Source organism: Saimiri boliviensis, chromosome 11 (genome assembly GCF_048565385.1).
Source record: "Saimiri boliviensis isolate mSaiBol1 chromosome 11, mSaiBol1.pri, whole genome shotgun sequence".
Classification (NCBI taxonomy): Eukaryota; Metazoa; Chordata; class Mammalia; order Primates; family Cebidae; genus Saimiri; species Saimiri boliviensis.
In genome coordinates this window covers 49052657-49067422 of record NC_133459.1, presented here as the reverse complement: position 1 = coordinate 49067422, position 14766 = coordinate 49052657, and the positions used below count along the sequence as shown (strand labels likewise).

The window sequence follows — 14766 nt, the reverse complement described above, 5'->3', positions numbered from 1 at the left end:
GCTAGGTCTGGAGTTCAGGATCAGCCTGGCCAACATGGTGAAACCTTGTCTCTACTAAAGATACAAAAATATTAGCTGGGCATGGTGGCAGACGCTTGTAATCCCAGCTACTTGGGAGGCTGAGGCAGTAGAATACCTTGAACCTGGGAGGCAGAGGTTGCAGTGAGCTGAGATCTCGCCATTGCACTCCAGCCTGGGCGACAGGGCAAGACTCTGTCTCAAAACAAAAACAAACAAACAAAACCAAAGATTAACTAGTACATTGCTTCTGACATTGTATCAAATTGTCTACTAAAATTCAGATAAAAAATTAAAACATTTCTGGTCCACAATATTTCCTGATTTATGTTTCCAATCTTTAAAGTATTAAATGAAATTGAATTTCACAAAATGGTGTTAAAGTAAAATTCCTAAAAATGTTCCTGTAATTATTCCAGCTATTTCTAGAGTTGACCTTGGGCTTAACTGGTGTTTTCCTTCCTGGAAGGAATTATAAATAGATTAATTTGATTTTTAAATGAGGAGATTTTAAGAGATTTTATTGAATGACTGCTATTTTATTTATTGCAGGCTGTAAGGAACTTTTTTTTTCATAGTGTTAACTAGGCCATTAAACAGTTGGAATAATTTGTTTCCTCACTGTTTCCATAAAATGTACAGAGGAAATATTGCTCTCCATGACAAGGTCTCGTCTGACTGACAGGAAATTAACCTTTTTCTTTTGGGCCTTGTTTCAGTTAGCTTATGAAAGGAAAAAATAACCTGTTTAGTTTTTCTATATGGCTCAAATATAGTTCTCTGGTGGTTAGGGACATTTCTTCAGTTTAGCTGACATATATAGGTGTCTTCCAAGTTTTTTTAGTGCGTCCGTTAGGTCATTTATTGTGAATTTGCAGGTTTACTGCAATTTCTAAATATGTTTTCTGACCAGGAAGCAGTCACACTTAAGCTTGAGACAGATTGAAACACAGATTTTCAATTAGCAGAAATTTAGATTAAACTAAGAATGCAATGAAGTCTGTAGTAAAAAGGTAGTGCCTTCTCTCGTTAATTTCTTAGGCTAATAAAATCCCATCATCCAAATGAAATTGCAACATTTTTAGAATTTCTGTAACAAATCATTATTAATTATATTTCTTCTCAGAAGACTGGCCACATTAGGCAGAGTTTAGAGAATTTCAGTGTCAGTAAACCCGAGAGGGATGGCTATCTGGAAGAGCCTATATATTATTTGCACATTCTAAAGCAGTGCTTCTTAAAATTTGGCTTGGTAACAGTTACCTAGTGAGCTTATTAAAACATAGATTGCTGGGCACCCATACTGTTCCATACACTAGGTCTGTGGTGGGACCCGTGAATTTGCGTTTCTAATAGTTTCCAGGTGATACTAGTACCTGATCCAGCCACCACCATCCTTTAAGAACCACCGTTGTAGAAAAATAATTGACCTTTTTTTTCAGTTATACTTTTAATTCCTGCAGCTTCACAGTTTCTGTAAACTTTTGTTTTTCAGAAAGCTCCTAAAATTTAGTTTCTTTTTAATTAGGGAAATATACTTAGCTTTTCTTAGCTGTAAACATTTTCTTAGCACTTTGGGAATTGTCTTGTAGCTGAAAATTCAGGTTTAACCTTTATTTAAAGATGCAATTCATTTTAATAAATGTGTAATTATTAGTTATTACTTTAAATAATAGCTAACTTTGTAAATTTCAAGTTGCTTTCACCCACACCAGTCTTTCAGTATAGGAAATTAGGAACATAACCATGTTACCCATGGAAGTGTTAAATCTTATGCTGTTTCAGGACGGCCAAAATCTATCTCCAATTAAATGCATTTAAGTTAATTTCCATATTTGATTAGCTTTATTGTCATCCTAGTAATCTCTTAGAAAGGCAGTTGTCAAATTTCTTTATAGCCAGGTAAGAGCTGGAATAAGTTTTTAAAGTATGGTACAAAGCAAAACTAAGTATCAATTATTACAAAGAAGAATTCATTTAGAGCCAAAAGATGTTTTAAAACTGCAAAGTACAGTCAGTTCAAAGCCTGATTGAAAGCAACTTCAATTTTATAGATTTCTTGAAACAGATCTTCATTGTTTTCTAGAAAAATAGTATTTGAGAAAAAGAAATGTCTCCAGTTACTGTTTTTATGAGGAGAGAATAGCTTGGTCTTTTTAATGGTTAATGAGAAGAAGTAATAGTTAAACACTTAGAGAGCATTGATTTCTGATTTGAATTCTCCAACACAGGCCAGCCCTGGGGGAAGGAAAAAAAAAAAAAAAGCTTGCTAATTAACATTTGATTACTGATGCCACCTTCTCATTCCCCTTGCACCATCCGGTTTCAAGCGTTTTTTGTTCAGAAAGGATTTTGAGGAGGGTTTTAACTTCCATCTTAGTAAAACAAATCCATGTACAACTGCAATGTGTATACAATAATTTTAAAAAGAAGAGAAAAAGAAGACCTTAGATATGGAGTATGTGTTCAGAATTCACTCTGAATCACTTCTGATTCAGAAGTGATTGCTTTCTTAACTATAAGCCTTTTAGAGCACCAGTGATTGCTAGGATACTGGAATTAAGCCTAGTTTGTATGGCTTATTTTGATTTAAACACACACACATACAAATACTTATTTGTTCAATGTAGTTATTTAGCAGACTCTTAACCAGAACATCTGATAATGTGATGTACTGGGAGCTTTAAGTTTGATATATTTGATATTTGGCTAAGCTCAGGTTTTAATATGACTAGAGTCCTTTTTCTTCTAAGAAAAAAGAATGAGATGTGTGGCTGTAGTTTAAGGGTACTTTTTTGTAAGGGCTGTACTATAAAGTGCCACAGTGTGTTAATTCAGAAAATCTAGAAACTATTAAAGCACGGATAACTGAATATTTTGTTTTATATTTTACCATAACAAAATGTTTGATATGTGAAGAATTGTGGGCCAGATTTCAAAAAATTTTAAAAATTGAGATAAATTAATAAAATTTGAAATCTATATCACTTAGCTAGTAGTGTTCTGGTAAAATCACATAACTACTCTGGTGACATTTGGTTAATAGAATAGTTTTCTGGGAAACCAGTGTGACAAGCTTTATTTTTAAACGAGATCTCATAAGGGGAAAATATTAATTAGCTTTTTTTAAAAAAAAGTATAATAAAAGTAAGTACTAAGGCTCATGCACCAAAAAAAGAAAACCTAAAATGCTTATTTTTCTTCTTTATGTCTGTTATATTTATTTATTCTATCATTTTTCCATTTTCTAGCATTAATGGTATTAAATTTTCTCTCATTAATTCCTCATCTTGTATATATTTAGCACTTCTTTTAACTGAAAATAACTCCATTATTTTCATGAAATAATAACATTTTGGAGCTTTGAAAATCAGATTTGATCACATTTAATTCTTTTTTTTTTTTTTTTCAGCCAGAGTTTTGTTCTTGTTGCCCAGGCTGGAGTGCAATGGCACGATCTCGGCTGAGCCCCGCAGTAGCTGGGATTACAGGCATGAGCCACCATGCCCAGCTAATTTTTGTATTTTTAGTAGGGACAAGGTTTTACCATGTTAGCCAGGCTGGTCTTAAAACTCCTGACCTTGTGATCTGCCTGCCTCGGCCTCCCAAAATGCTGAGATTACAGGTGTGAGCCACCTCACCCAGTAGTTTTATTCTTTTCTAAGGTGGAGTAAATGAGATCTCAGAAAGGCTCCACCAATTTTCCCAGAGTAACAGTTGAGCAGAAATAGGATTAGAAATCTAGTTCTCTGGCTTGGCATGGTGGCTCACGCCTGTAATCCTAGCACTGTGTGAGGCCAAGACGGGAGGATCACTAGGTCAGGAGTTCGAGACCATCCTGGCCAACATTGTGAAACCTTGTCTCTAATAAAAATACGAAAAATTAGCTGGGCATGGTGGCACACACCTGTAATCCTAGCTTCAGGAGGCTGAGGCAGGAGAATCACTTGAACCCGGGAGGTGGAGGTTGCATTCATTGAGTTTAGATTAAGCCACTGCACTCTGATCTGGACAACAGAGCAAGACTCTGTCTTGGAAAAAAAGAAAAAAAAAAATCTAGTTCTCTGCCTCAAGGTATGCCACAACACCTTAAACTTTGTGACTTTTTTTTATTAGAGTTTGCTTTCACGTGAATAATACCTGAATGACATTTTAAATTCCCTAAAAGTTTTTCAATAGTTTGACCAATATTTAGTTCACAAGGAATGATTTTATTATAACTGAGAATGTTATATACTAAAGCTTCACAGTTTAGCCTTTAGCAGAGCAACTTTTCCTACGCATTACTTTCCTAAGAAATTCTAATGAAATTTAACTAAAAAATAAAACTGTTTGAAAATTTAAATGAATCAAAAGAAAAGTTTGTGGGAGATGAATATCTTATAAATGTACTTTTATAATTTTATATTGAGCAGGTTGTAATGAAATGATCTTTTCCCCAGTGCTCTGTTTAGTATTGAAATTTCCACAGACAATGAGGAAGTATGAAGATTGAAATGGAGATTATTACTTAGTTTTTTACATTAATTGTAGTATATAACTAGGCATTTATTAGCAATGACAAAGAATAAGGAACAAATCAGTACCATATTAATTCTATACTATTAAAAGTTAATCTGATTTATGTATTTTCTCAGTTGCAAACAACTGTCTTATCTGAAACAATATGCAAGAAATTAAACTATCCCTTTAGAAAATCTTGAATGCAAATTGGAAAATCTGTTGTCAATCTGGAACTCTTGATCCAAATACAGTATAGTTTGTAACTTAATTTTAATATTCAGCTGGTAATCAAAACATTTATTAAATTCCTTCAGAACTAATTGAAACATTTGCATAGTATAGGAGTCTGAAATCTCATAGATTTCTAGCTTAATGTAAAACAAGAATTGAAAAGATTATGAAGGTTCAGCATGATCTTGAACCAATGCTGATAAAAAAAAAAAATGTGTAAGACAAAAGGCCCTTAGGAAATGTTACCCTATGAAGTGCCACTGGAATTTAACACACTCTAAAGATGAAAATCCATCAGAAGCAGCACAATATTGGCAGCTGGACATGCCAGCCAGTGCAACCCAGCCTGTGTGTGTTTTGTTTCTGCTTCTCGAAAGTGCTTTCAAATCCCAAATCAATCAATCAGGGTTCTTCCTCCTCTCTTTCTCACTTCCCTCTACTCTTTCTATCGTCTCCTTCTCCCTGTCTCTTTACCATCTATCTGCCTCTCTCTCCTTCCTTTCCCTTTTCCCCTTCTTCCTCTTCTCCATCTTTCTTCCCCCTCCCTCTTTCTTCCTCTTATTTCTTCATCTTCCCTCCTTCTCTGAAAGAACTATGTTCATCATCTGATTTATGATGACTTTGAATTCATCTGTATAATTTTATACAAAGCTATATTTTATCATTTAGGTTTTCTTGAATAGTAACTGTTTTAAGAATCATTTTTACGTTGGCTTTGTGTACATTTTGGATTTTTTTCTTCCCTACAGGATTATGATTTCAATTTTTTATTAAATATAACCATCAACAAAGAAAATGGAGTTGTAATCTCTCTTAGTAAAATCCCCACTCTTGATGCTTTTGCTATCTTATCACTTGTGCTTCATCCATATACGGGTAACATCTATATGTGCTTACAACATTGGTATGCATGGAATTATTTTTGAAAAACAAATTTGTTTTTCAAAATATTTTTTGAAAAACAAATTTTCAGTTAAATTGTTGTTTAGTGATTGTGGTTCAACACAAGATTCTTTTAACTTAAACTCAGAATACTCTGTGAATTTAGCCTTTGCATTGGAACCATCAAACATTAGTCTAATATGCTTTATATGGGACTCTCTCAGCAAAGTTCTGTCTGCGTTAACCAGCTTATTCTATGACAAGTTGCTTAACAGATGTCATTCTGGGGAGAACAATGAAGCCAAATACTTGTGCAATGGCTAACATTACTCTAACTTTGATCACTTTTGTTCAGCACATCAGTCTGGCGTTGTGCTTTATACCAACATAACACTATAGCCAGAACATGGTTTTCAGGCTTAGAATAGCAAAGGAATGTTATTCAATTCAGTGCAGTTACAGATGAGTTAATGAAAGAAGAAAATACTGTTTATTTCATAATACCTTATTGTTGTATTTTGGAATTAAGGTGGAATTTAAAGAATCCCACTCCAAAGTTATTTGTTTATATACACATAGTATTTGTGTATATTACAATGCTAGGGTAGCTTTACCACCTTCCAAAAGGATGTAAATATTTGTCCTGCTTTTTTGCAAAAATAGCTGATAAGATTTGTTATATCTAGACAACATAATCAAAAATAATTTTAAGAAAGAGTTTTGTCTTTTTTTTGCCTCACAGCCTAAATACTCCTTGTACTCCTTCTTCTATCCTTCTCTCTTTTATTAATATAACACTTTAGGTTCGTGGAATACATTTCTCTTTAAGAACACTAATGTTTAAAAATGACAAAATAATAACAACTAGTGAAAGTGGTTAGAGGTTGACCCAAATGCATTTGGTTAAATTGTTGGGTTGATAATGACTGATAAAAATTTCCAAATGCTGGCCAGGTGTGGTGGCTCACGCCTGTAATCCCAGCACTTCGGGAGGCTGAGGCTGGCAGAGCACCTGAGGTTGGGAGTTTGAGACCAGCCTGACCAACATAGAGAAACCCTGTCTCTACTGAAAAAAATACAAAAAATTAGCTGGGCATGGTGGTACATGCCTATAATCCCAGCTACTCCGGAGGCTCAGGCAGGAGAATTGCTTGAACCCGGGAGGTGGAGGTTGCAGTGAGCCGAGATTGCGCCATTGCACTCCAGCCTGGGAAGTGAGAGTGAAACTCTGTCTCAAATAAATAAATAAATAATTTCCAAATGATATGACTGACTACAAACAAAATATTGCATGGTAGATTAGCCATTTGCTAAGAAAACCTGTTGGTTTGAATTGAATATGGATCAAGCCGTGCCCAAGCTCCTCAGTATTTATTTACTAAATCTTTTTTCCACAGGTAGGAATTAGAGATAAAAATAGAGTGACATTTGCGTTTTTGTTTTATTTTTTGTTTCTCTTTTCCCATAATGTACTTGTATCTCTGTTTCACTGGAATGGTTACTTAGATGTGATTATGTATAAGAAAGGGTAATGTGGGGCTGAGCACCGTGGCTCAAGCCTATAATCCCAACAATTTGGGAGGCCAAGGACAGTGGATCACCTGAGGTCAGGAGTTCGAGACCAGTCTGACCAATATGATGAAACCCTGTCTCTACTAAAAATACAAAAATTAGCAGAGTGTGGTGACACATGCCTGTAATCTCAGCTACCCAGGAGGCTGAGACAGGAGAATCCCTTGAACCCGAGAGATGGAGGTTGCAATGAGCCAAGATTGCGCCATTGCACTCCAGCCTAGGTAACAAGAGTAAAACTCTGTCTCAAAAAAAAAAAAGAAAAGAAAAGAAAAAAGGAAAGGGTAATGTGAAAGCCAAATGCTGTAACTGGACAACATGATAACATGATACTTCAGGCTACTCCATTTTTAAAACATAAATCATGATGCTTATTGAAGTATGAAGAACCCTATTGAAGTCTTCAGGTTTTGTTTTTTGAGACAGGGTCTCACTGTGTTATCCAGGGTCCAGTGGCACAGTCACGGCTCACTGCTGTTTCAATCTGTTAGGCTCAAGCAATCTTCCCAGCTTGGCCTCCCAAAGGGTTGGGATTACAGGTGTGAGCCACCATGCCTGGCCTCAAGTCTTAACATAATGCATATGATAGGAAACATTTCAACCCTAGCTTCATTTGATACAGTAGGATAATAATGCCATAATTAACTTGAAGCATTGGTTAAAATGGATAATCTCTCCACTCTGTTATGATTCTTTATTTGTGAATAAAAATTAAAATAAAAAATTAAGAGAGTTTTTTTTGGCGGGGGGACAGGGTCTTGTTCTGTTTGCTAGGTGGGAATGCAGTGGAGTGATCATGACTCACTGTATCTTCAACCTCCTGGACTCAAGCAATCATCCTACCTCAGCTTCCTGTGTAGTGGGGACTACAAGCATGAGCCACCATGCCTAGCTAACTTGTTATTTTTTGGTGGAGATGGGGTCTCACTATGTTGCCCAGGCTCATCTTGAACTCCTGAGCTCAAGTGATCCTTATAACTTGACTTCCTAAAGTGCTGGGATTACAGGCTTGAGTTACCATGCCCAGTAACACTTACGTTATTTTATGTTATTTATTTTTGAGACACAGTCTTGCTCTTTTGCCCAGGCTGGAGTCCAGGGGCATGATCTCAGCTTACCACAAACTCCGCCTCCCTGGTTCAAGGCATTCTTCTGCCTCAGTCTCCCAAGTAGCTGGGATTACAAGCGTGAGCCACCACACCTGGCTAATTTTTGTTTTTTTCACCATGTTGGCTAGCCTGGTCTTGAACGCCTGACCTCAAGTGATCCACCCATGTCAGCCTCCCTAAGAGCTAGGATTACAGGTGTGAGTCACCTCGCCTAGCCAACACTTCTTAATTGCTGGCTAACATAGAGTTTGATTTTCCACCACTTTATTCTGATAAATTTACCTCCTTTACTTTGAAAGTAAAAGGTATAATGTTACATGTTGGAAAAATAGTTTCTCGTCTTTACCAAATTTTTTGTATTTTCTTTTCAGGAAGCGCCTATAGCTCTGATGTTAGTAAATATTCAATTAGTTTTTAATTTAGATTTATTTCCAAAAAAAGAAAAAAACGCTTTGTGCTTTTTTTTACTTGTTTTTTTTTTTTTTTTTGGTCAGTGGTGGGGACACAGAGTCTCACTCTGTTGCCCAGGCTGGAGTGCAGTGGCATGATCTTGGCTCACTGCAACCTCCGCCTCCCAGATGCAAATAATTTTCCTATGCTACTTTATTAATAAGTTTCTGTATCTTTGAAACTTACATCAAAACATAAAGGCAACTTTAGGTTTTGTTTTTGGTTTTGAATCATTGTACATTTCAATGATTAAATCAATTGTAAAAATTTATAACTGCACTTTGCCCTTAATAACTGTGTGCCTGAAGTTTCTTTCTTTATTTCTTTCTCCCTTTTTTTTAATTGTACTTTAAGTTCTGGGGTACATGTGCAGATCTTGCAGGAGTGTTGCATAGGTACACACATGCCACCGTGATTTGCTGCTTCCATTTCACTGTCACCTACATCAGACATTTCTCCCAATGTTATTCCTCCCCAACCTCCTCACACCCTGCTGTCCCTCCCCTAGCTCCCTAACCCCCAACAGACCTCAGTTTGTGATGTTCCCTTCCCTGTGCCCACATGTTCTCATTGTTCAACACCCTCCTATGAGTGAGAACATGCGGTGTTTGGTTTTCTGTTCTTGTGTCAGTTTGCTGAGAATGATCGTTTCCAGATTCATCCATATCCCTTCAAAGGACATGAACTCATCCTTTTTATGGCTGCATAGTATTCCATGGTATATATGTGCCACATTTTCCTTATCCAGTCTATCATTGATGGACATTTGGGTTGGTTCCAGGTCTTTGCTATTGCGAACAGTGCCGCAACAAACATACACATGCATGTGTTTTTATAATAAAACGATTTATAATCCTTTGGGTGTATATCCTTGACTAAAAAGAAATGAAGTCAGCCGGGAGTTGAAAACAAGAGAGGAGGGATATTTCTTGAATTATTATTTTATGTAGTCTTCATTGAGAATCTGCTTTTAAATTTGGTTTTGTTCTTTTTAAGAAAAATTTTTTGACTTAGGTTTTTATTGTTTCAAATTCTTGTTTCGAACCTAGAAGGAGACAGGACATACACTGTATGTCTCATAAATTGACTGGAAACTATAAGTTATGTGAAAATTCAATTTTAATTGTGCTGTCTCTTTCTTTTCATAGGTAAAGAGAAATGTATATGACCTTACAAGTATCCCTGTTCGCCATCAGCTATGGGAGGGCTGGCCAACTTCTGCTACAGACGATTCAGTAAGTGACAGTTGAATTCTGAGTTTTACATTCTCCTCTCACTTTTGCCACTTTCAGTCTAATTGGCTTTGATAATAAGCACAATCAAATACTTTTGAGTGTTCCATTGAAAGAATTATCTAGCTGGGCTTGGTGGCTCACACCTCTAATCCTAGCACTTTGGGAGGCTGAGGCAGGTGGATCACTTGAGGTCAGGAGTTTGAGAATAGCCTGGCCAACATGGTGAAACCCCATTTCTCCTAAAAACACAAAAATTAGCTGGATATGGTGGTGGGTGACTGTTATCCCACCTACTCAGGTGGCTGAGGCAGGAGAATCGCTTGAACCTGGGAGGCAGAGGTTTCGGAGAGCCAAGATTGTGCCATTGCACTCCAGCCTTGGCAACAAGAGCAAAACTCCATCTCAAAAAAAGAAAAAAAACCAGAAAGAATTATCTAAACCAGGCATCCCCAAATTTTTTACACAGGGGGCCAGTTCACTGTCCCTCAGACCATTGGAGGGCCGCCACATACTGTACTCCTCTCACTGACCACCAATGAAAGAGGTGCCCCTTCCTGAAGTGCGGCGGGGGGCCGGATAAATGGCCTCAGGGGGCCGCATGCGGCCTGCGGGCTGTAGTTTGGGGACGCCTGGTCTAAACCAAACAATGTGAAAGTAAGAGAAGTTGTAATAATTTGAGTTCACTTTTAGAACAAAATCACAAGCCAGGTAGACCAACATTCTGTTGGTAAAGTTACAGTATCAGTGCAAGAATTTGAGGTGGCTTGATTTATTTTTTTCTTGATGAGAATATATTCAGATACTCCTAATGAAATGTTCAAGGCAAAAACATTTTGTTTCCTAAATTACAGATATTTTAAAATCAAGCTAATCATTCTATTTAATTTTAAAACTACCTTTTTCATAGTAGGCTGATACTTTAAGAGTTAATTTTTATCATTCATATTAATAGCACTTTAATCTCACACATACCCATAAATTTCACCATCGTAAAAAGCTGGAAGAAAATAACCTGTCATTTTTACCATTATTATATTTTTATTATGATTTTCCTATTGTAAACTTTGAAGACTTTATCTCTGCAATTTCTATTCCTTGCTATTTTCTATGAGAGTAAATTTCATCATATAAGGAGGCCTGCTGAAATTAAGTTTTGACCACTTTTCCTCATAAACTTGCTTGTTTAATCAGATACTTATTTTTTTTAAAAAGTTAAAGATGAGAATGTTTCAGGAATTCTCAAGTTACATCTAATTTTAAAAATAAATACGGCTGAGAAGAAATTGGGACTTTGTAAACATCTTGTAATGATCAATAATGATAATTATTCCTAAGAATTGAATTACATTTTCATATTTTCTAATGTTTCTGTCTGGATAATAAGTACAGTTCACACCTCCCCAGCACCATCAATATATATTTTAATGCAAAGGAATTCTCTGTGGAAGACAGAAATGTTTTAAGACGATTTGCTTATGTAGATGTTACTCTGCCTTTGGAAGATGCTTTGTGGATTATGAAACTTTAAAAATCAGAAACTTTAATAGTCAGAAAACAGAAAAACTTTTATTTATGGCCAGGTGTGGTGGCTCACGCCTGTAATCCCAACACTTTGGGCGGCCAGGGTGGGTGGATCACCTGAGGTCAGGAGTGAGTGTTTGTTTGTTTGTTTGTTTATGAGATGGAATCTTGCTCTGTCACCCAGGCTGGAGTACGATAATGCACTCTTAGCTCACTGCAGCCTCCGCCTCCCGGGTTCAAGCAATTCTCCTGCCTAAGCCTCCCCAGTAGATGGAATTATAGGTGCCTGCCTCCACGCTGGGCTAATTTTTGTATTTTTAGTAGAAACGAGGTTTCACCACGTTGACCAGTCTGGCCTTTAACTCCTGACCTTAGGTGATCCTGCCTCCTTGGCCTCCCAAAGTGCTAGATTGCAGGCATGAGCCACTGTGGCTGGCCGAGGTCAGGATTTTAAAACCAGCCTGGCTAACATGGTGAAACCCTGTCTTTACTAAAAATACAAAATTAGCTGATCATGGTGGCACATGTGTGTAATCCCAGATACTTGGGGGGCTAAGGCAGGAGAATTGCTTGAACCTGGGAAGGGAAGGTTGCAGTGAGCCGAGATCTTGCCATTGCACTCCAGCCTGGGAAACAAGAGTGAAACTCCACCTTAAAAACAAACAAACAAACAAAACCTTTATTTCTAATAAACATTTACAGGGAAAAAAAATCTTTAGGTTTAGGTACTTAAATTTGTTTCTGAAAAACTGATTTTAACATTGATATTATAGCATATGATTAGAATTATCAGCTGGTCATCTATGGCTAAGGATAGGGATGTGTTCTTGCTTTTCTGGTTTTTGTTTTTCTTGCTTGGGTGAGAAATTTGATTAAAAATGTGCTACATTTATTTTTACAAAAATGAAAGAGTAATGTTCATAAATGATGGTCTACTGTTTACCTGAGGAGCTGTGTAGAAAACAGAAATCTTAGTATTGTCTAAGAACTTGTTACGGAAAAAACAATATTAATAGAAGAAAATAATTAAGACCTGAGCATGTCATTAAATTCTCTGAGCTTTAATTTTCTCACTAATTTGCAGAACTATTATGAAGATAAGTGATAATATAAGTATAATACCTGGCTCATAGTAGACACTCAATAAATGAGAATCAATATTGTAATTAAGGCAACTCAAAAAAGTTATAATTACAGATTACAATTACAGGCAAGAATTGGCTGGTTTAAATGAAGTGGTGTCTGAGATTTGCTTCAGAATAACCTGTGTGTGGCAGATTGAGTGAGGCTAGAGCTAATTTAGATTAGGCATCTATCAATCATTGTTGAATCTGGGTGATGTGTATATTGGGTTTATTATACTATTCTCTCAACTTTTGTATATGTTTGAAAATTTTCATAATAAAAAGCTTAAAGCAAAAATAATTGTCTTGTTTAAGAGCAGGGACATAATAGAGAAACTCCAGAAATGTGGGGCTTCACAGGGTTGGAAAAGCCAGCTGCTTTTGCACCCCACCCTTGTAGAAACCAGACTGAAATTGGCTTATCAGGTACAAGTTCCAAGAGTGATAGGCAAAGTCAGTGAAATATGATCTTCTGTCTGTAAATAGTGCCTTGTATATTTTAGGTGCTATTCATTGAATTGAGTTGGCATGGTCTTTTATGAGACTTATATTTTAATCGTTTTTATAATATTTAATTTTTTGCCAAAGAGTTGTCGTGCAGTTTAATTACTATAGGAAAATATGGAAAGCATCTAAAACTGTTTGTTTCCAAGACTGTAATGCTGCTTGGTGCTCTTAAGTCACAGCAAACACAAGAGGGAATCCCCATTAGGAGGCTTGATTCTTTTAGCCTCATTATTCCCATTTGCACCTTGTCCCAGAACCTGTGAAGTGGTGCCTGCCTACACCTCCCCAGAGCAAATGTTGCTGCATTGGCAGGATGTTGCCTTGAGCTTGCATGATTTGATACAACAAAGATGTTTAGGGCCAGGCTGCTTTTAACTGATGCCACGGCAGATTCACTAGATCCAGTGCTTCAATTTAGCCAAAAATGGCTTATAACAAGTATTCTGAGGAGATCCTGGCCAAATAATATGTCATAAAACCTTTCTTTCATTATGAGTATAAAAACTCTTAAAGCTGGTACTTGTAGTGTATATTTGTTGCAGGCAGTGGTGTTTTTTATTCTTACTGAAATCATTCAAGTGGAGGCATCTGCTACAAAACAAAATAGTCTTCACAGCTTAGGGCATGAATTGGGTACAGCTGAGAAATGTCAGCTGTGTAAACAGCCTGAAATGTGTTACCAACAAAAATATAATTAATTTCTTTCCAAGACAATGTGCCATAACTTAATACTTAGAATGGTTTAACTTTCAGAGAAAGCACCTGAACATTTGCTTCCTAGTGCCAGAGTAGAGGATTGGTTATAAAGGTCATTAAAAGTGAGGTCATTTTGTACTTTTACTGCTCAGTTGCTGAAATTTGTGTGGTTTTGACTATATAGTAGCTTTAGATATCATTGGGTTCTATGAATTTATGAAAATATCATAGATCAAGAAGTTAATGGATTTGGGGTGATGAAAATGTTCTAAAAATTAGATGATGGTAAAGGTTGTACATGTCTAAATTTTTTAAAAAATAATTGAACATTTAAAATGAGTGAATTTTATGGCATGTAAATTATCCCTCAGTAAAGCTATTTTTTTAAAAAAAGAAGTTAATGAACTAGATTAAAATACTTTCCCACTTACATTTTATCTTGCATGACAAATACTTTGAAATAGCACAAGAGGTGTTTTGTTCAGTACACTTCTCATTAACCTTTGACTTACCCAACAGGACAAAGAAATAGACCTCTTGTAATCAAATTCTTTTATAATCTTGAGTCTCTTATGAACCTAATAGACTTCAGTCTTGGACATTTTCAGGCTACTCAGTGAAGTCAACGATCATTTACAACATTGTCGCCCATCTCCCTTCAGAGTTAACATATTTTCTTTGCTTGTAGTTGTATGCTAATAGGGTATGGGATACTGTATGAACTGTCAGTAACTCAGTTCCTTTTGTACTCTTTTCATCAGGGAAATAGGTATCTAAAGCTTCACCAGTAGGAAAATATTTTCATGCTGTGACAATTCAGCTGTGAAAAACAAGGAGTTACAAGTAGGCAAAATCTCATTTTACACTTTAACAAGGAAGCTCTTGGTTTCTAGAGAGTAGAAATAATTTTAACACTGT

The 14766-nt window shown here is 36.3% G+C and overlaps 1 protein-coding gene across 1 annotated transcript in view; it reads left to right on the top strand.

Annotated features, from left to right (window-relative positions):
• Nucleotides 1-14766, top strand: part of FAF1 (Fas associated factor 1) — a 534743-nt gene that overhangs the window by 292135 nt on the left and 227842 nt on the right. Inside the window, exon 8 of the mRNA XM_003921572.4 lies at nt 9914-10000. Within this exon, the coding sequence (XP_003921621.1) occupies nt 9914-10000 (87 nt within the window). The remainder of the gene's footprint in view (nt 1-9913; nt 10001-14766) is intronic.